Here is a 21976-nt window from a genome sequence, read left to right as displayed (position 1 = left end):
TTGGCTCCCCGGCCCCACTCGCCCACCCATCGCCTCTGCGGGCCCTTCTCTTCCTCCAGCAACGCCTCAGGCCTTCGCACTGCCAGGCCCTCCGCTTGGACTCCTCCCACCCCTGCAAACGGCTGGGCTGCCTCTTCTTGTGACTCAGACGCCACCCCAATGGCACCCACGCTCAAGAAGCTGGTCACACAGGGCCTCTCTGGGGGAAGGCTGCAAATCTGGGGCAGGGGTGGGAGCAGGCAGGGAGGAGCACTTTCGGCTGCGTGGTGCGTTGCATCGCCCTGATTTTTTTACCATGTACATCGTCAGATACATTATTAATTTAAACACAAGAGTCCCTGGGAGAGGACTTTCTTGAAAGCAACCGTCTTCATTTACTTCCTCTTATGCTGTTTTAACTTTCCCTTAAGAAGTTCTTACTACAGTTTGTAATTGCCTTGAGTTTTTGTTTTTTCATCTCTTTTTAGTTTATGGTCTACCTCCCCTTCATGAGGACAGGGGCTTTGCCTATCCTATCTACCACCTAGCTCAGTTCTGGCACATAGTAGGTGTTCAATAAATATTTGTTGAATAAGTGAAGAAAAGAAGGGAGGGAGAGAAGGCGGGACATCTGAGATGATAATGGAGAGTTAACCAGGCAGAGCTGCGGGTGGCACAGTTGGGCTTAGTACCAAGCAGAGTTGGAGGTGTGAGGACTTGAAGACCAGGCTGAGGAGACTGGAGATACAAGAGCCAAGGCGTGAGGCAGGCAAGATTATGCCTATTCTACATATGAGAAATCTAAGGTTCAGAGAGGGCGAGAGACTTGCCCAAGTCATCCAGTAAGCCAGGGTCAGAGTTTAGAATTCGGACCCCGATTTAAGTTATATAGAACCTCACAGTTACTGAGCATCTATGTGTACTAACTTATGAGGTAGGTACTACCTCATTTGACTGACAAAGAAACGGAGGCACAGAGAGGTTGCGTGACTCGCCCTAGGTCACACAGCTCAGAAGTAGCTGAGCCAAGATCTTTCCCTAGTTACTGATGGTTCCCGGTTTCCACCCCCTGATTCTTCCACAGCCTTTGGCCTCACACAAAGCCCCAGCCTGGACCTCAGAAAGGCTGTGAGTCAAACCCGGACCCTTTCTGGAGTTTCAGGCAAATTAAAAAAAGTTCCCTGAAATCCTCTGGGGCCTGGATTCCCCCAACTCCAAATTGAAAGAAAGCAAAACCAGCCATGTTTGCCAGGCTACTGTGAGAAAAAAGTGATAAAAAATAATTATGGAACTCGCAAGTGATAAAAATAACTGTCGTGCTCCTGGCAAACAGCCGGAGCTGTAGAGATACTGACTAATGATAGCAGGAATTTATGGCCCTGTGGGCCCAGCCTTTTGGAGGCTGAGGTGATAGGAGCTGCGGGCACAAGTGGGGTCACAGGTAGAAGACTCCCAGCAGCCCATTCCTGGAGGGAGGCCTGAGCCTGTCTCCCTCCAGCCTGGGGCTGGATTTCCGATTCCAGGGCTCTCAGATGGCCATGGCCCTCCAGGCCGGTGGACCACGGTGAGGCGTCCATCTGGTTGCCTTCGTCTTGTCACTGTGCCTGCATGACTTTCTAGAAACCTGTACATTACTAGCCCTTTATAGTGACTTGGTTCATTCCTGAGTCCTCAGGCCCCAGGGGTAGGCAGGGAGCAGAGGGCACCGTGATTTGTTCCTCCTGTGGCCGGTGGACATTGACTGAGGGACTGCTCTTGCCAGGGGCCTTTCTGGGAGGCAGGTGATGACTGGACACCTTAACTTGCCCAGAGTCACATCAGGGCTGGACCCTGGGTCCCCAACTCCAAGGACCGTGATCTCATCACCACAAAAAAGACTGGGCCTGGTCGGGTGGTTCAGTTGGTGGGAACATCATCCTGTACACCAGAAGAATGTGGGTTTGATTCCTGGTCAAGCCACATACCTAGGTTGCAGGTTTGATTCCTGGTTAGGGTGTGTACGGGGAGCAACCAATCGATGTTTCTCTCTCACATTGGGTCTCTCTCTCTCTCTCTCTCCCTGGCAAAATGTAGGAATAAAGAGCCCTGGGTGCAGAGATTCGAGGAAGTTAGTCACCAGAACTAAGTCTCCATCTGGCCTCCAAAATGCCTTCCAAATTTATAGTTCATGTCTAGTTTATTTAATTTACTCGCAGCCCCTTCTCCAGATTCCTGAACCCTAGTAGATGCTGAGAACGACCCCTGCAGTGAGGATAAAAAAAATAAAAGGCTGGGAGTGGCTTGTCCCTACAAGTAGTCACAACTAATTCTTAAATACATCAAAAACCTATCTTGGGCCCAGCTGGTGTTGCCCAATGGTTGAGAGTCGAACTATGTATGAACCAGGAGGTCACAGTTCGATTCCCAGTCATGGCACATGCCTGGGTTGTGGGCTCAATACCCGGTAGGGGGCGTGCAGAAGGCAGCCAATCAATGATTCTCTCTCACAGATGTTTCTATCTCTGAAATCAATAAAAATATATCAAAAACATTTTTAAATGTTATATATCTTCAAAACCACAAATGCATAGCTACAGACAACAGAATGGTGAATGAAAAGGAGAAAGGGGATCAAACACAAGTTGGCAAATTAAAAAAATATATACAAGGTGACAGAAGGAAACTAAACTTCAAGTAGTGAGCATGCAATAGAGGATACAGAGATTGTATTATAGAGTTGCATACCTGCAACTTATCTAATGCTATTAACCAATGTTACCTCAATCAATTTAACTTGTTTTTAAATTTAAAAATTATGCATCTTGCCCTAGCCAGTTTGGCTCAGTGGATAGAGCGTTGCCCTGTGGACTAAAGGGTCCTGGGTTCGATTCCAGTCAAGGGTACATGCCTGGGTTGCGGGCTCGACCCCAGTGGGGGATGTGCAGGAGGCAGCCAATCAATGATTCTCTCTTGTCATTGATGTTTCTATCTCTCTCTCCCTCTCCCTTCCTCCTGAAATCAATAAAAATATATATATATTTTAAAAGTTATGCATCTTGATCTGAGCAGGGTTACCTGTAGCAATTCACCAAGTTTTACACTTAATAGCTGTACATTTTATAAGATCTGTGAATTTTGCCCGGCCAGTGTGGCTCAGTGGTTGAGCATCAACCCAGGAGGTCAAGGTTTGCTTCCTGGTCAGAGCACATGCAAGGATTGGGCTCAATCCCCAGTAGGGGCCATGGAGGAGGCAATTGATTGATAATTCTCTTTCGTCATTGATGTTTCTCTCTCTCCTCCCTTCCTCTCTCTGAAATCAATAAAAATAAATTTTAAAAAAATTGTGAAGGTTGACTCCTTAAGTATATATATTTTTTTAAATTCTAAAATGTTAAATTCTAGAGCAATACACCCTATCTATAAAATCTTTAGTAACAGAATCTAACTGATGGGGTACTTGGAAGGATAAAGAGATAAAGATTGTGAGTCTCTGAGCATATTTTAGGAGCTCATAGCAAAAAGTTAATAAATGGAAGCCAAGTTAAATGTATCATCATCATCATCATCATCATCATCATCATCATCATCATCCTTCTGTGATTTTCTCAATTGCCAATTGATTGGAGTGCCCTCACGTGTCTACATTTCATCATAGCACCTCAGTTACTGCAAAGGATATTCTTTGTCCAAGCTTGGAGTCTATATTCCAAAGGGCACGGCTTTGCTTTGCTTTTGCTCCAGGGACGCAAAAGAAAGTACCAACATCCACCTGAGACGGATGGGTCCCAAGTCCAACTCCAGCCCCACCCACGATAGCCCCCTGCAGTGCGTCAGAAGGGGGGGGGGCGGCCCCGGTCTACCTTGCTCTGACTCACTGTCGAAGCACAATTGGAGCATTATCTTATTTCACAGGAGCTCACGGGGTAATATCTGGACGTAGCCTTGGGTGGGCAACGAAATGCCTTCCCGTGAGTAACAACCACAGCTGGCTTGCACTGCGCGCTTCCCGTGTGCAGACACCATGCTGAGAGAAGTACGGCCACTTTCCCCCCGTGAGTCTTTAAAATGCCTTTGAAATATATTGTTTTGTAGCCTGCTTTTTTCCTGTCAACAGTACGCTTTGGGCATCTTTCCATGTCAATAAATATAACTGAGGCGGTAAGCACTTGATTCAAAGGCTGAGAAACTTAAACAGCCAGCAGCCGCTGCCCAGGTGAAGATCGATAATAGTTAACATTTATTGAGTGCTTTATTACACCCCAGCCCTGTGCTAATTGTTTAACGTGAACTGTCTCTGATTTGATCCTTCGGGCAATCACTGCAGATTCGCTTCTTTCACTGCAGGTTACTTTACATTTTCTGGAATTTCACAGAAGTGGAAACATACAATTCGTACTCTTTTTTTTTCTCCCATCGAGCAGAACTATTTTGAGAGGTGTCTGTGTATTGGTAGCTTGTTCCTGTGTATTACTAAGATACATCTATATCACAGTTTGTTTGCCCCATTTCTCCGTGGATAGACACTTTGCCCCCAGTTTTGGCTGTTGTAAGTAAAGCTGCTAAGAACGTTCATGCACATGTCTTTGAGTGAACAAGTTCTTTCATTACTTTGGGCAAATATCTAGGAGTGGGACTGCTGGGTCCTATAAGATAAGTCTGACTTTTTAAGAAACTGCTGCCGATCATTTTCCAAAGTAGTGCACCATCTGGCATTCCCACCAACAATGTCTGAGAGTTCCAGTTGCTAGGGTGTCTCTTTAAATTTCAGCCATTCTAGAAGCACTAGTTGTTTTTTTTTTAACCTGTGGAGCCCATTGATGGTTTCCTCACCTCTCAGGGCTCGAGGCGGGCTCACAGAGACGGTGGGAGGAGAGGAAGGGTATCACCTGGCCAGCACCCTTCTAGCTGGCCTCAAGGGCTCTGGACGCAGCAGATACTGAAAGCCGCCCCTGCCTGTCTTGGGACGCTGCTGTGGACTCATGGGGATGGCCATGGCTTCAAGTCCTTCTCACCTTTGACCTCAATGGATGCACCCTTCTTCCTGGGGGTCCCTTGCAATTCCTTCTCCAATCTTTGGGAGTCTGACATCCAACTCCAGCTTCTTGCTGCCGCCCCTCTGCCCCTCTAGGAGGCCCCACAGAATGAGGCCCAAGTTGGCCCCTGTAGCTGCTTTCTGTCCACGCTGCTCTGGGAAGCATTCAAGCAGCCTTTCCCAGGGGCACCTGGAGGGTGGGCTGATCTCAGCAGACCCACTCTCTGGCTCCTACATCCACATAGCCAGGCATCCTGTCTCTCCCCACCTCTCGCTGCTCCTGCCCCATCACACCATTTGGCCCTCATGGAGGGGTGACATGGTAAACTCTCCAAATAGTCACCACCACCCAGAGGAGACCCCATCATGCCAGAGAAAATGATCACCAAAGGATTCCTGGCCCCTTCTTCCCATCACAGAACAGCTGTGGGCAAAGGTAAGGCGTGATAATACATCCAGGGACGTGGGCCACATTTTAGCAGTTGCGGGCTGTCACTGTGCTCTTGAAAAGTAGTCACTGGCTGTCACAGCAGAAGTTTCGAGTAACACTGTGCAAGTCACACCCACCTCCTGGGCCTCCGTTTCCTCGTATCTTCATGGAGGTGACCGTACTATCCAGCCAGGTTGTCGCGAAGGCTGAGTGGCACAGTGACGCGACTGAGCATTGCCGATGGACAGCCTGTGATTCCACAATGACAGACCTGGAGCGCCATCTCTGTGTGTCTGTTTACGAGTGCTTTTGCCTCGCTGGGTCTGTTTTCTCACCTCTCCAATGGTCCTCACAGGAGCCCCTCCGCGATAGCCTGTCTGTGAGGCTGTCTGGGTGAATACACACAAAGTGCTTAGCAAGGCGCCTGGCATTTGGCAAGAAGTCGATCCTGTTGGATGTTAATATACAATGGAGTGTGGGCTTGGGGGGGCTCTTAAGCTGGTACCTGGGGGGTAGAGGGTTGGAGTCTCCACCTCTCCTCGTTCTGAAATGCATCAGCCGGGCTGGGGTGTAGAGCCCCCAGGGACAGAGACAATGGATGGTATCTCCCAGCTGTGATGCTGAGTCATGTTAGAAAATCAATGTGTGGCCAGAAAAGGACGGCTTGGCTCCCACCTCTTCTGGGAAATCCATGCAGCTGGCCCCGGGCACATGGAAAGTGGACAGCTCTATTCTAGGCCCTGACTTTAAGGCTTCTGAACAAAAGCCTGGCACACAGGAGTCCCTGGCTCCTCGAGGCACACCCAGCCCCTGGATCACAAGCTTCACACGACCCTCCAACTGGGGTCAGGCATGTCTGGCACTTGCCAAGCTCTTGACTTCTCCCAGCCCTCGTCTGGACACTTCTCAAGCCAAGTCAGGCTCCGGACCACTGATTGGGCAACCCATGACCTCAGACTGGGTCAGATCCATCAGCGGGCCATCTGTTTAAGAGTAGGAACATTTTGTTCTTTAGAATCTGATGGGCCAAAGAGTATGAACCGTCCCCACCACAACTCAAACCCCCAACGCTTCCATTTGTTAACCTTGTAACCAGGCAAGTTCTTCATCTCTCTGAGTTCCAGTTTTCTCATCTATCAAATGCAGACTAACAAGTACCTCCATGATCCACGCTGTGGCATGGTAAGAGGTGGCACACACGTTGGCAGACACTCCATAGGGGGAGTTATTATTTGTACAAAAAGGTGTACTGGACACCAAATTTAAAAAACAAGTAAGGTAGGTACATACACACACACACACACACACACACACACACACGGGATGAGAGTATGGGCCAGGGGGCCAGACTGCCTGGGTTTAAAATCTGACTGCTCTACCACTTTCTGTGTGGCCACAGATAACCTCTTTGAGCCTCAATTTTCTTCTCTGTAAAATGAGAATAAAAATAACAAGGTTGTGAAAATTCAGTTAGACGACATGCACTGGGAACAGTCCTGGCACATAACAATCACTTAATAAACATCAACTATTTTTAATTAGTCACACAAGGCAGTGAAATCACACAGGTAAGGGTTTTTCACATTATTATTATTTTTTTTTTTTGGTATAGCAAAGGTGGAAATTTATTGAAGAATAGATACAGATTCCCACGTGAGGAGAGGGGAGAGTCCCAGGAAATGAACTCTCAAGTAGGGAGGCTGGGGAATGAGTCCCCCACATTATTTACAGGGAAGGGGAGTCATATTTAGTGAGTGCCTGTTATGAACCTAGTACTCCCAGAAGCTATATATACATATACTAGTATGTATATGTACACACACAAACACACAGAGTGGAATATTTCTGTTTTCATTTTTAAAAACCTTTATATTGTAAAACAAACCACTGATGCAGAAAATCATACAAATTAAATTTGTGGCTCAGGGAGTCATTTCAAGACATACACCTTTGTCATCACCACCCAGGTCAAGAAATAGAATTTTGCCAGCCCCCCATGAGTCCCTCCATGTCCCAGTCACAGCCCTTCCCCTGAAAGGAACGACCACCCTGACTTTTATGGTAATTATTTCCTTGCATTCTCTATGGTTGAATCATCTGAGTGTGCACCCCTAGACATTCAAGCTTAGTTTTGCCCATTTAAAAAAACTTAATATGTCTTTTATGCCTCTTTCAATGCACAGGTTCCTCCCTCTATCTCTTTCTTTTCCTTGCAGTTTATCTGTTGAAGAACTCAGGCTGCTTGGTCTGTATAGTTTCTCAAAGTCTGGATTTTGTCAATTGCATTCTCATTGTACAGTTTAGCTTGGCCCTTTGACTTCTGCATTTCCTGTAAATTAGCAGCTGGATCAGACCCAGGTTTCATTCCTTTGGCATGATAGCAGGTGGTTCTGGGTTCTTTCATCAAGAATCATGTACATGGCTGGACTCTCTCTCTCTATCTATCTATCTCTCTTTTTCTTTAGCTAGGTACATGATTTTATAGCAGCCTGCAAAATGGCAATCATTTTTTTTTTCACTTATTAACTGTAATAATTTTTGTAATCCTTAACTGATGACATGTTTTTATTGTTGTTGTTGTTTTTTTGGTGTGTTTTTTTAGAGAGAGGGGAAGGGAGGGAGGAAGAGAGAGAGAAACATTGATGTAAAACAAAAACATCGATTGGTTGCCTTCTGTATGTGCCCTGACTGGGAATGGAACCTGCAACCTAGGAATGTGCCCCGACCAGGAATCAAAACTTTTGGTGTATGTGACGACACTCCAACCAACTGAGACACCCAGCCAAGGCAGTTAGCTATAATAATTTTACAAGAAGTTGTTTTTCTTAACCTATTATTTGGTTACCCAGTGGTATAATTAATATATAAAAAGTGGAATACTTGCCCAGCCGGTGTGGCTCAGTGGTTGAACATTGACCTATAAACCAGAAGGTCACGGTTCAATTCTGGTCAGGGTACATGCCCAGGTTGCAGGCTTGATCCCCTGTGGAGAGCGTGCAGGGGGCAGCTGATCAATGATTCTCTCTCATCATTGATGTTTCTGTCTCTCCCTCTCCCTTCCTCTCTCTGAAATCAATGAAGGCTTTTTTTAAAAAGTGGAGTAATTGATTCCTTTTATTTACCTAGTTTTTAAGAATACAATTTGTTTCTATGCCATCCTTAGAAGGTGATCAATTAGTATTTTTGCTGAATATTAACTCTTTTTTTGCTGGCTTTATGAACTCAGGGATTGAAACGTATCTGATGAGTTTCAATCAATTGCAATGATCTTTGTTGCAGCTGAAATTATCTCATCTTCAGGTTGGTTTCCAAGTCCTTTTGATGTGACCCTAGTGCCTTTGATAGCTTCTTTGTTACCAAGTATGACAAGACATTCCAGGCTCCTCTTGTACACAGTATCTGTAATCAGCAATTTCTCTGAGAGGTCCCTTTATGTTTTTAAATAGAAAATAGCATTTCAAGACTAAAATCTGAGTGTTGGATATGCTCTTTGCTACTAGATTAGTCATTGTTTCTAGGCCTTTCTAGGTATGTTATATATACAGAATATATATGTTAATGTATACATGTGTATATGTGTATGATGTATTCATACATACTAGTATACATTTCTTTCCAAAAATAAAACATCTCTTGAATTCATACTGATATTTCCAATGCAAATACAGCATTTTGGGGCTTTTAATTAACTTCTGTATTACATCTGCAGCTTCTTTCTTTCACACAGGAGATAAAATTGAAAGATTCTGTAATTGCTGATTTCCACACAATCTAGCATCTCCCTGGCCCTCTTGCCCCTGGGGTTGGGAAAGGAAGGAATGAGGTCATCTCTTGGGTACTCCTTTGGGTTTTGAGTCCTCCCGGACTACAGCAGGTCTCTCTCCAGAAATGGTTTAGCGCAGCCATGGGCAAACTACGGCCCGCGGGCCGGATCCGGCCCGCTTGAAATGAATAAAACTAAAAAAAAAAAAAGACCGTACCCTTTTATGTAATGATGTTTACTTTGAATTTATATTAGTTCACACAAACACTCCATCCATGCTTTTGTTCCGGCCCTCCGGTCCAGTTTAAGAACCCATTGTGGCCCTCGAGTCAAAAAGTTTGCCCACCCCTGGTTTAGCGCCTTTACTCTGCCTGATAGAGGGACCTAGATTTCTCTCCAAGTCGTAGCTATGTTGGTGGGCCTGGGGATTTTAATGGACAGGGGTTGAGGCCTAGTAGAACCTTATTTAATTTACCACTCTCATAAAGGGGACTTCATGAACCCCAAAGCAGAAGAGAATCCTGGAATGCTAATCCCGAAATCTAGGTTTAAAGCCATTTACTCCATTGATTGCCAGTTTCCCTTTCATGAAAGTTTCCATAAATATGAGGATTTAATGAGACAATAAACGTAACACACCAGGCGCACGGTAGCTATGTTCTCGGGAAACGGCAGCTTCTTCCTTCCTTCTCTGGGCCTCAGTTTCCCCAGCTCTCCCACCTAAACTTGCTGGCATTCCCCCTCCTCCCAGCCAGCCTCCCCCGGCTCCTGTCCCACCGCGCGGATTCCGGCCGCCAGGTGGAGCCAAAGACCACACCGCGGCCAGACATGCACATGCGCACTGACGGCGCTGCCTGTCTTCGCACGCCCTGCACGTCACTTCCGGCGCGAGGGGCGGGGCCGGGCCGGCCGGGAGTGCGGGTCGTTCTGCGCGTGCTGCCGGACGAGGCTCCCGCCGCCGACTGACCCGCGCTCCGCCCCGTAACCGGGCCGGTGAGTGCCCGCGAGCCCGTCCGTGGCCGGGAAGGGACCCTTGAGAGGGAGGGATAACCGGAAGTGGGGGACCCGAGGAGCGAGACCCCAAGCAATGGGGACACCTGGGGAAGGGGTGACAACCGGAAGTGGGGTCTCGAAAGGCTGCTACGGGACGTAGGGTCTGTGGGGCCCCAGGAGCGATGGCATCCTGACCTCTCCTTGCTTGGGTGGCGTGGGGAGGAAGGTGGTGCTCACAGGGTGATGGACTCAGGTGAGGAAGCTTCATGGCTCCACCCTAACGAGTGGGGTTTGCACTCCCCCCTGTTCGGCCATCAGCTCCGTGCCTGACAACTGCCCAGACCCTGGAGACTAGCCCGAGGCTCCGGGGAGTGCAGAGCCCGCCGGGTGTGTGCCCCTGGTCCCAGCACTTACCTCCACATCAGTCGCTGGTGGTGCTGAGCTCCCTCACGGGCCAGGCACTGGGGCAGCGGTTCTCAACCTGTGGGTCGCCACCCCTTTGGAGGTCGAACGACCCTTTCACAGGGGTCGCCTAAGACCATCGGAAAACACATATATAATTACATATTGTTTTTGTGATTAATCACTATGCTTTAATTATGTTCAATTTGTAACAATGAAATTGGGGGTCACCACAACATGAGGAACTGTATTAAAGGGTCGCGGCATTAGGAAGGTTGGAAACCACTGCTCTGGGGAGATCTGTGAACATGCCAGGCAAGTGGTCTGCCCCCGTGGAATTTACATCCTAGTGGGCAGTTTCCTCCCACTTACAATGGGAGGAGTAATGGAGCCGGCACCAAATACAGTGAAGATTAAAAGAAAAGTTCTTATTCACCACGGTAAGCTCGATGCATGGTAAAATGCTCATACATATTATCGCTTCATTATGTCACTAAGTTAAACTTCCTAAGGCAAAGAATTATATTGTTCGCTGTTGCATGCCCAGTGCGTGTGGGCACAGTGCCTGACTCATAGGGTAGGTGATCAGTGATTCCTTGATAATGAAAGGTTGGTGAAGCAGACCCTGAGGAGTGTTTATGTCATAACACTGGACTGCCATTTCTGAAAAAAATAGGTGCTGCGGAACACTGGAGGGAGTTGCCCCAGGGAATCAGGGAAGGCTTCACAGAGGAGGTGACATTGAAGCTGGGTCTGGAACGTGATGAGTTGTCTGGGTGGGAACAGACAAGGAGAGGAAATTCCAGGCAGAAATATCATAAATGCATGAGGTGTCCTGAGAATGGTGGGACACTGGTTTGTTTTGACTGGCATTTGCTATGCATTGAGAGGTGGGAAGCTAGGAGACGGGCTGGAGAAAGAGACTGAGGCTGGGGCATGGACGTGGGCATGACAGTCTTCCTCCTGGGTAAGCACTGATTGCGATTACGGGCATCTGTTGGTAACTCCCATGGAAGCAGAGCCCAGGGTGGATCCTATGAATCTGCTTGTTCCATTCCTTGCTCAGCATACCTCTGCCAAGCAGATTAAACTCATTCAACAAATATTTATGGAGCTCAGACTGTGTGCCTGGCACCCTGTGAGGTGCTGGGTTTAAGGTGATGAGCAAGACAGTTGTGAATGTGCCTCACAAATTGCCGACAGACAACAGTGGTGTGGGAGAAGTGCTATGTCAGAGGGCTGTGGGAAGGCTCCTAATCCGGCCTGGAGTCCGAGAAGGCCTGCTTCAAGCACCGTCATCTCTCACCTGGGTTAATGCAGCGGCCTCTAAATGGTCTCTTCACTTCCATCCTCGTCCCCTTCTGGTCCATTTGCAAGACAACTGAATAATCCTCTTAAAATACAAATCTGGTCATGTCACTGGACTCAAAACCCTCTTGGCTCCCACCAAACTCAAGGGCAACCTTATTGGCCTACAAAGCTCTGGTCCAGTGGGTACCTCTCTAAATTCACCTGCCAGCACTCTCTGCCTTGCTCACTTGGCTCTAGCCACACCGGCCTCTCTGTTCCTCGAAAAAGCCAGCAGATTCCTGCCTCAGACTCACCCTTGTTCCCCCAGATACCTACCTACACAACTTGCTCCCCCGTCTCGTTTGTCTTTGCTCCATTGTCACTTGGGTGAGGCCTTCCAAGGCCACCCTATTTACAATTGCAACTCTTGTCCCCAGATACATGCAACCCCCTTCCTGCTTTATCCCTCTCCATAGAGCTTATGGAGAATATATAGTTTATTTAGCTTATAGTGCCCCCTCCCCCCCCCCCCCCCCCCACCATACACACACACTAGTATCTAAGCTCAATGAAGGCAGGATTTTATTTTCACTGCTGCGTCCTCAGTGCCTGGAAGTGGGCCTGGAACATAGTAAGTGCTCAATATTTGTTGAATGAATGAAGTGGCATTTAATTGGAACTTAAGGATGAATCAATCAGGTGATGAACTAGAGGAAGAGCATGTTAGTTGGAGGAAACAGGATGTGACAAGACAAAAAAAACACCTCTGGGAGGAAGTGAAAAAAGCTGGGTAGGGCTGGCGGCTAGAATGCAAGGAATGAAGTAACGTGGCCACAATAGCTGCCGTGCACTTGCGCGTGACTGGCTACATGCAGAGACCCCTGAGGTGGTCCCTGCCTTCCTCGAGCTCCAGGGGTTCAGTGGCAGCCCATGGACAAGAGCTTGGGCTTTGGAACTGGTCAGCCCTACTGCTATCTTATTCTTGGAATATCTAAGGCAGCCGTTTTTTGTTTCTGCTTTTCACTTGATAAGTGTGTTGGTTCTGGTCTTCTAAGAAGCAGAAACTAAGATGAGATTAGACACGCAAGAAAGCCATTGGCAGCAACGCCCATGAAGCACAGAGGGAGGGGAGCTGGCCCTGTGGAGGTTTGGGCAGTGAGTCTCCGACTGCACGCAGGTCCATGAAAGGGTCGGCTGGCCAGGCGGATGGGGAGTCCCTGAGGCAGAGTTCCCGGGTAGAGGAGGCCCATGTCTCAGTCGTTGGCTGGGGGCCAGTCTGTGCAAAGCGTGGACCCCTGGATGGCGGATCCAGGGGGAAAGCAGCTGGGCCATCCGTCAGTTAAGCTTCACCCCAGCAGGAGGTCTGATGAGTTCCGTTTCATGACCACCATGATAAGTCACATTGCATATGGTAAAAAAAATTCAAACAGTACAGTAAAAAGCCTCTCCCGCCTCAAACATCCAGTTCTCCAGTTGTTCTCTGGGAACCATTGGCAACCGTTTCCTGTATCTCTTCTCAGAAATTTTAGGTGTATTGACAAGTGTATATATGTATATATTTTAGAAACATAAATGCAATTATTTTTATTGATTTCAGAGAGGAAGGAAGAGGGAGAGAGGGTTGGAAACATCAATGATGAGAATCATTGATTGTCTGCCTCCTGCATGCCCCCTACTGGAGATGGAGCCTGCAACCCAGGTGTGTACTCTGACCAGGAATCGAACCCTGACCTCCTGGTTTATAGGTCGATGCTCAACCACTGAGCCACACCTGCTGGTCAAACAGGACTATTTTATATACATTGTTCTGCGACTGCTTCCCCCCCCCCCCCAGCATATCAGTTTATAAGTTCTACCTGATTTCCATGACTGAATAGTATTCCATTCATATGGTGATATTACTTAACCAGCCTCCAACTAGTAGGTAAAGTATTTCCAGTTTTTTGCCATTATAATCCCACCACCTTTTGGTGTATAGGACGGCACTCGAACCAACTGAGCCACCCGGCCAGGGCTAAATTTTGATAGATAATGACAGACTGCCATCCAAAGAGGCTACCTAGCTTATTCCCCCAACAGCAAGCATATCAGAGAACCCATTTTGCCTTTTGCTAGTCTGAATTTCAGAGTTGTTTTAATTCACGCTTCTTTAATTACGAGTTACATCAAGCATCCATGCATACATCTGTGAGCAAAGCCACGGTGTTGGATGAGGAGTGTGTGTTTCCTGCTGTAGATCTGGGTGCCCCCGTGGAGATTCTAACTTAATTCAGCCTTTCAGATCCAGGTCACCCCTCCACCCCAGTTGAGACCCAGTGCTCTGAGGTTACTTGGCTTAACAAAAACATTCCAGTCCCCCCGCATCAGCTGCCCTGGGGTTTGAGATGACCAGTTAATAAGGCTGCACTTTATTAACTCTGCTTGGGGCATCTGTTTTGACAGGCACCCTGGTAGCTAATGTCAGAAGAAAGTGACTCTCTGAGAACTAGCCCTTCTGTGGCCTCACTTTCCGAAAATGAGCTGCCACCAGCACCCAAGCCTCCTGGCTACGTGTGCTCGCTGACGGAAGAACTGGTCGCCAAGGCCCGGGAAGAGCTGCAGGAGAAGCCGGAGTGGAGACTCCGAGACGCGCAGGCCCTCCGCGACATGGTGCGGAAGGAGTGCCCGGGCCTGCGCACCGCTCTGGACGACGCCTTCCTGCTGCGCTTCCTCCGGGCCCGCAAGTTCGATTACGACCGGGCCCTGCAGCTCCTGATCAACTACCACGGCTGCAGGAGAAGTTGGCCCGAGGTCTTCCAGAACCTGAAGCCGTCGGCCTTAAAAGAGGTCCTCGCTTCCGGATTCCTCACCGTGCTGCCCCACACAGACCCTCGGGGCTGCCATATCCTCTGCATCCGCCCAGGTATTGCCCTAGGCTGTGGCGGGGTGCTTGTGCACAGCCTCGGTTTGGGGTGTGTCTGTCCAGCCCCTCTCCCCCTTTCCTTTTCCCTTTTATCCCCTCCATGTGTTAGTCAAGGCCTTTCGATGGCAGATAACAAACCCTACTCAATCCGGCTTACGAAAAAAGGGAGGATTTAGTCTGAGGAGACAGGAGCATCTCACAGAACCAAGCCCACACCTGGAGCCAGGAGTCAAATTAAGTTTTACCCAAACTGCATGGTTAGCATGGGAAGAGGTGGTTCCCCAAGGAAAATCAGGGTGATGTCCTGAAGATAAAGGGACACATCTGACGGCAGAGGCATAGATGTCCATTAGGATAAGTACTATTGCCCTGGCTGGCGTACTCAGTGGTTAGAGCATCATCCACGCACCCAAGGGATGCGCCATCAAGGGCACGTACCTGGGTTGCAGGTCGATCCCTGGCCCTGGTCTAGGTGCATGTGGGAGGCAACTAATTGATGTGTCCCTTTCACATCGATGTTTCTCTCTCTCTCCTCCCTTTCCCATCCCCTCCCTTTCACTTGCTCTAAAAATCAATAGAAAAAATATCCTCAGGTGAGGATTAGCAAAAAATAAAAATAAAATAAGTCCTATTATCCCATTCTATTTATGAGGTGATGAGGACTCAGAGTAAGGAAGTAACTTGCCCAAGGTGTAACTTCAGAGTTCACACTTTTGACTTCAACACAATTGCAATTTCCATTTCAGGAGTTAAGAAATGTCAGCTGCTGCTTAAGGTGTCTGATTTCCTAACCTCAATAGAGCCATGCCAGTAGAATATCATCTTGCCTTTCTGTTTTTAAAGGACAGTTTTAGCACAGAGATCAATCTTAGCCTGTCTGATTGTTTGTATGTATTTATGTAACATACTGACCATCTCTTACGACCTTAGACAGATGGATACCGAGCAGCTATCCAATCACTGAAAACATCCGAGTCATATACTTGACGTTGGAAAAGCTCATTCAATCTGAAGAGACCCAAGTGAATGGAATTGTAATTCTTGCAGACTACAAAGGAGTGAGCTTATCAAAAGCATCTCACTTTGGCCCTTTTATAGCCAAAAAGGTGATTGGCATCCTTCAGGTATGGCCTCCATTTGTCGTGTGCCTTTCTGTTTTGGTTTCCCCAGAGCCCTGTCCAGTTACCCATGTGATAGGCACACCCAACTTCCGGCTCCTGCAATCAGAAAAATACGCAAGCATTGGAAGATCTATTTACCACTCATCCCCCTGAGGGTCTCCAGTAGTTTCTGAGGTACCTTTAAATCTAGGCAAGATCAGCTTTCGGACAAGACTCCAAAAACCAGAGAAATGCTTTCTGCTCTTTTTTTTGGTCAAGAAGACAGAGGAGAAATTCTCCTAACAGATGAAACTGAGAAACTGTTTCTGCCCGAGGTGATGGAGCCTGCCCGCCGCCTGTGGGAGCGGGGGTGGGGAGCACTGTTGGACTGTGTGGCCTGATGCTTTCACCCCTCAAGTGGTGTCTCAGAACACAGGTCACTGAGAACCGTCGGGTTCCTTATGTATCTTCACAGTGTGTAATGGTTTGCAAAGCACTTTTATGGTCATCGTAACCCATTCAGTGCTTCAAGGAATCCTTTTAGATAGACAAGTCAGGAATTACTCTTCTTTTTCTGCCGGCGGGGAAACGGAGACCTAGCAGATACCATGAGCCCAAGTCCCTCCGGCGTGACTCCTGCTCATTCAGACCCAGCCCGTGGGTGCTGGTTCTTGTGAGCTGTCAGGACCAGAGACAGAACAGTTCGCCATGTGTCTGAGGCCCTGCTGTGCCCCAGGCTGAGCATGTAAACATCCACGTCACATTTGGTCGTTATCGGAAGTTTGAATTCTGGCTTTGAGGCAGCGCTCTGGCTTTCCTTGCCACTCTTCTGATGCCTCCTGCTAAATCCCATGTAGATGTAAGGCTCAGCATAATGAGTTTAGATTACTGTTTCCTGTAAGATGATCTGAGAGACAAAATTCCAGGGTTAAAATGGGAAATATGGTAAAGCAAGTCCTTCCTTGTGAATGTCACTGTACAGTAAACATTTACATTTAAGGCTCTGAACAGTCCTGCAGTTAAAGGAAATCTGTTTGACTGTATTTAGTTTGCTACTTCTCAAACTCATTTACCTACCTGGTCGCTTTTTTACATCACACCTGGTAGCATCCCGAGAAATACACTTTGGGCAACTCTGATTCAGAAGGTCTGATACTTACTAGATCCATGCACATAGGCTCAGACCACTTTTTACCTTCCTGTTCAGCCCCTACTTGTGTTTCTTTGAGGAGACCTTGAGAATCAGACCAGACTGAAGATTTCACTGGGGGAGGCAGGCTGTGGTAACTGACAGTTTGCAAATATTCCATATGTTCTGACATCCCCTTCCTTTCCCCCACAGGATGGCTTCCCCATTCGGATAAAAGCGGTCCATATCGTGAATGAACCTCGAATATTTAAAGGCATTTTTGCCATCATAAAACCATTTCTGAAGGAGAAAATAGCAAACAGAGTAAGTGATGATCGTACTAAAGATACTTTTTGTTTCTGCTTCCTTATTGGTGACATCTATAAATTTAATTGTGACATCAGTAGTCTTATCTTAGTTTATTATTCTTGCCCTGGGACTATTAATTTGGAAAGTTCAGTGAACAGTCCTTTCTGTGAGGGGGAGATGAATACGAATATAACATTTGACAATAGAGAGAGCAGAGCCAGGGGTGTTATCTAAGAGCTTCCCTGCTCTGTAATCAGTCAGACTTTTTCATATCCTGGGCTGAGCATTGTAAACCAACATTGTATTTTACATGTAAGAGGACATGGCAAAGGGTCGTCATTGGGCAGGTGGTGAAGAAGAATTATGGAGATTTCTCCCTACAGCTCCTTGGGTTTCAAAATACTATTTAAGCCTTCCCATCTACCTAATCTGTAGTCCTGCTGTATAAAGTGTGTGGAATAATTCAAGGTTTATGAGGTAGGTGAGCTTTTAGCTTAACTCTTATTTAAGAACGGGTAAGTGACACGTGAAAAGATGGGAGAGCCTTTTCCAGCACCGAGATTGAAATATGGCGGGTGGTAGTTTTCCCCTCCCTAGGCCTAGGAACATTGTGATCACTCCAAGGACTGGGACTTGAATTAATTATTTTTATATATATATATATAATTTTTTTTTTTTTTTCAAAGAGGAAGCACAAAAAGACAGAATCTCAAGATTGCAAGGGAGTGAACTTAAAATCCAGATCCCCAGACCTTTTTCTAAAGACTTTTTAAAAAATTTTTTTACTGATTTCAGAAAGTCAGGGAGAGAGAGATAGAAACATCAATGATGAGAGAGAATCATTGATCAGCTGCCTCCTGCACACTCATGCTCTCCCACCACCCTGGCATGTGCCCTGACCAGGAATTGATCCATGACCTCCTGTTTCATAGGTCGACGCTCAAACCCTGAGCCACACCAGCTGGGCTCCCTGAAGGTTTTAATTCATCAGCTCAGGGGTACAGCCCAGGAATCTGTGCTTTTATAATCTAGGAGATTCTGATGCACAGTTAGGTCTGAGAACCACTAACTTAGTGGCCTCCACGCCTGGGTTTGAGCCTGTGTTGGTTCCTGGAGCTCCTATTTGGAACTTGCTTTTTCCAAAGCAGCCTTTGGGCCAAGTCTTCTTGTCACATCTGTGAAATGACCTAATTTGTGGCCCACAATCTTGTTCCTTTGGTCCTTCATATGTTCATTCATTCATTTAAAAATATTGATCAAATACTACATGTGAGTATGTTCTAGATAAACAAAATAGACCAAATTCTCAGTCCCCAGGAAGCTTACATGCTAGGGCAGGGGTGGAAAACGTCTGGTCCACAGGCCGTGTAAGGTCCACAAAATCATTTGGTCTGGCCCTGCCAAGGCAATAGGGTGAGTCAAATGAATGTTTGACCAAATATAGCAGGCTAATTTTTAAGTTAATATTTTTGTGTGGCCCGAGAATGATGTTATGAATATCCAAGTGGCTCTTGGCAGTAAAAAGGTTCCCCACCCCTGTTGTAGGGAGACATAGACAACGAATTATATGTTACCTGGTATTAGAATGTGATGAGTGCAATGGAGAAAAATGAAGCAGTGAAAGAAGTTAGTGAGTGTGGGAAGGGGGAAAGGGTTGTAGTATTCAATAGGGTGGTTAGAGGTAGCGTCATTGAGAAGTTGGCGTTTGAGTAAAGAATTGAAAGAGGCAAGGGAATGAGCCTTACAGATCCCTGGGACCAGCAACAGCCCGATCCTCGGGTGGGAGCACACCTGGCATACTGGAGGAGCAGCAGCGGGGAAGCAGGAGAAGGGGGAGGCAGAGCAGTAATGGGGGCTAGATCATATGGCCTTTGGCGTTTAGTCTGTGAGGGGAGCACTGGAGAGTTGTACAGAGGAGCGACGTGATCTGACATCACTGAAATGAGCTTAGATTGTGGTGGGACAAGGGTGCAAGCAGGGAGACCAGGAAGCAGGTGTTGTGGGAGTCTGGGTAGAAGCGATGGTGGCATGGTGCCATTAGGGTAGCAGTAAGGTGGTTGGATTCTGGGTATATTTTCTAGGAGCAGCCAACAGGGCACTTGGTATAAGGAAAAGAAAATTAAGAATCCTCAAGCTTTTCAAGGAACTGGAGGGGTAGAGTTGCCGTCATCCGTTCCTTTATTCCTTCAAGATATTTGAGCACATAGCGTGAAGGAGGTTAGTGAATCACTGAGTAACCTAAGGCCAGGTGTGTTTTCATTTCCTTCTCCTCTAGTTTTTCCTCCACGGGTCTGACCTGAACTCTCTCCACACAAACCTTCCAAAAAGTATTCTCCCCAAGGAGTACGGGGGCACGGCTGGCGAGCTGGACATTGCTGCCTGGAACGCGGTGCTGCTGGCCTCGGAGGAGGACTTTGTGAGAGAGTTCTGCCAGCCGGTCCCCGCCTGCGACAGCATCCTGGGGCGGGCCCTGCTGCCCGAGGGGCTGACCTCAGATGCGCAGTGTGATGACTCCATGCGCGCTGTGAAATCACAGCTGTACTCCTGCTATTAGCCAGGCCCTTGTGAGCACCACCAGCTTTAAGTCTTTTCCTTTTTTTCTTTGGGGAGGCACAGGAGAATTTTAGGTGCCATGGATTCTTGCTCCTTGTAATTAAGCTGCAGCATGGACGAAAAGCTGAGCGTGAGCGAAAGGGCATGCCCTTGATCACTTGAATTATTCCATGAAGACAGGAAAACATTCCCAGTGATTCCCAAATTTGTGGAATCCCAGCTTGCAACCATTAATCTGGAAGTTGTTTCTGGTTCTTAAACATCTCAAAGCAGGAAGAATGAGGACCAAAGTCACTTTGATCCCACCTTCAGGAGAAAACAGCCCGACTGGCCAGTCAGCACACTCCTATGAAACACTTGGGTCCGGCCTGCATGGTGGCCACATGTAAGACTTTAGGAGTTTGTGTCTCTCGCATGAACCCGAACTCCAGACTTCGGTTGCTCATCAGGAATCTACAAGTCTTCGGCCCAGGTACCTGTTGCCATCATGGGTTTGGAAAGCACCTTATCTGAATCGGGCACACAGCGGACCTCAGCAGCTTGACCAGGGACTTCCCGATCAAGTTCGGGAGCCAAGACTTCAAGCACCTGTGGGATTCATTGGTTGAATCTTGCAGTAGAAACTAGTTTTCCCAAATCCATAAAGCCTTAGTCTGGTTCTCAATAGAATCATGCAAGGTCCTAGAAGTATACAATTTTATTCAACCTAAAATACTGGAGGCCAGGCCTGTGTAGCTAAAAGAATGCTGGCCTAAGAATTAAGAGACCTGACCTCCAGCCTCAGATGTGTGGCCATGGATAAGACCTGGGCCTCTGTGAGCCTCAATTTCCTCATCTGTGAAATGATGCTCAATGAAATGACACATAGGGCCCTTTGGGCTGCTGAGGTTCTGGGGTTTGATTTAGTTATTGGATGTTAGACATTTCTTTTCCGCCTAGAACAGCGGTTCTCAACCTGTGGGTCGCGACCCCTTTGGGGGTCGAACGACCCTTTCACAGGGGTCGCCTAAGACCATCGGAAAACACATATATAATTACATATTGTTTTTGTGATTAATCACTATGCTTTAATTATGTTCAATTTGTAACAATGAAATTGGGGGGTCACCACAGGTTGACCTTCCTAATGCCGCGACCCTTTAATACAGTTCCTCGTGTTGTGGTGACCCCCAACCATAAAATTATTTTCGTTGCCACTTCATAACTGTAATTTTGCTACTGTTATGAATCGTAATGTAAATATCTGATATGCAGGATGTATTTTCAGGGGCCGCGACCCACAGGTTGAGAACTGCTGCCTAGATGCACGTGGCTGGATCCTGTTTTCCGTGGTACACCTGGGCCTTTCCAAGAGGCGTGTGTCAGTCACCATTTGGCCCTGCCTTTAAAAAAACAAGTATGCACGTCCTGGAACTCGGTGACACCACCCTCCTTTTCGTAGTGAGGGTTAAACTGAATGGCTTTTGTGAGGGCAGGCAGGTGAGATGACCAGGATCTTGTATGAATCCCATCCCTGAGATTCTGGTGGTATATTGTAAAGCTGGCAGCAGGGAATGGTTAAGTTACTTGGGATTCTGAAATTTTGGTCTCTGGAAATGAATTAAGGGGCAGGTTATTGCTGGGTCACTTCTGATGGCCCCTGCCCTCCCAAACCCACGGAATTTCTCTCTTTGTTGTGGGTGGGCACACTTTAGTCTGTCCAGCCAAGCTGGGTGTTTGTTCTGCATTTCAATACTTTAGACTCATCCTGTCAAGAATTTAGCCTTTGCCCAGGCGTCATATTAGTGGTTCATCTCGTGGCTTTTGACCTATTTCCTTTCCTATTCATTCCATGTAAACGATGATGTTAAAGTAACAAGTACTATGTGTTGTGTGTGTGACTTCTCTGTGCACTTATTAGGCCACCAGGCAAGGTGGAAGTGAACAGTGCACCGAAATTCAAAGGCCAGTCTCTTGCAAATAAGCTGTTCATCTTTATAGCACTTTAAAAGTCTGGAGAAGTTGTTGGTAGAAGTTATGTACCTCATTAGTGCCAATTCTAGGGAAAGTTCTTTTCACCATAGATACTAACCCTGGATCCTCTAGGACCTGGCTTAGCTGAAAGTGTCAAAATGC

At 47.3% G+C, this 21976-nt stretch overlaps 1 protein-coding gene across 1 annotated transcript in view; it reads left to right on the top strand.

The window, feature by feature from the left end:
- The first annotated feature begins 10490 nt into the window (after positions 1-10490).
- Positions 10491-21976, top strand: part of TTPAL (alpha tocopherol transfer protein like) — a 24161-nt gene continuing 12675 nt past the window's right edge. The window contains exons 1-5 of the mRNA XM_081096762.1: positions 10491-11018; positions 14311-14770; positions 15701-15894; positions 17213-17323; positions 19584-20333. Coding sequence (XP_080952888.1) covers positions 14326-14770; positions 15701-15894; positions 17213-17323; positions 19584-19862 — 1029 coding nt within the window. The 5' untranslated portion in view covers positions 10491-11018; positions 14311-14325 and the 3' untranslated portion in view covers positions 19863-20333. The remainder of the gene's footprint in view (positions 11019-14310; positions 14771-15700; positions 15895-17212; positions 17324-19583; positions 20334-21976) is intronic.

The sequence above is a fragment of the Myotis nattereri genome, assembly GCF_964212035.1.
Source record: "Myotis nattereri genome assembly, chromosome: 8".
Lineage (NCBI taxonomy): Eukaryota > Metazoa > Chordata > Mammalia > Chiroptera > Vespertilionidae > Myotis > Myotis nattereri.
Note: the sequence above shows the minus strand (reverse complement) of the source record. Positions and strands in the feature narration are given on the sequence as shown.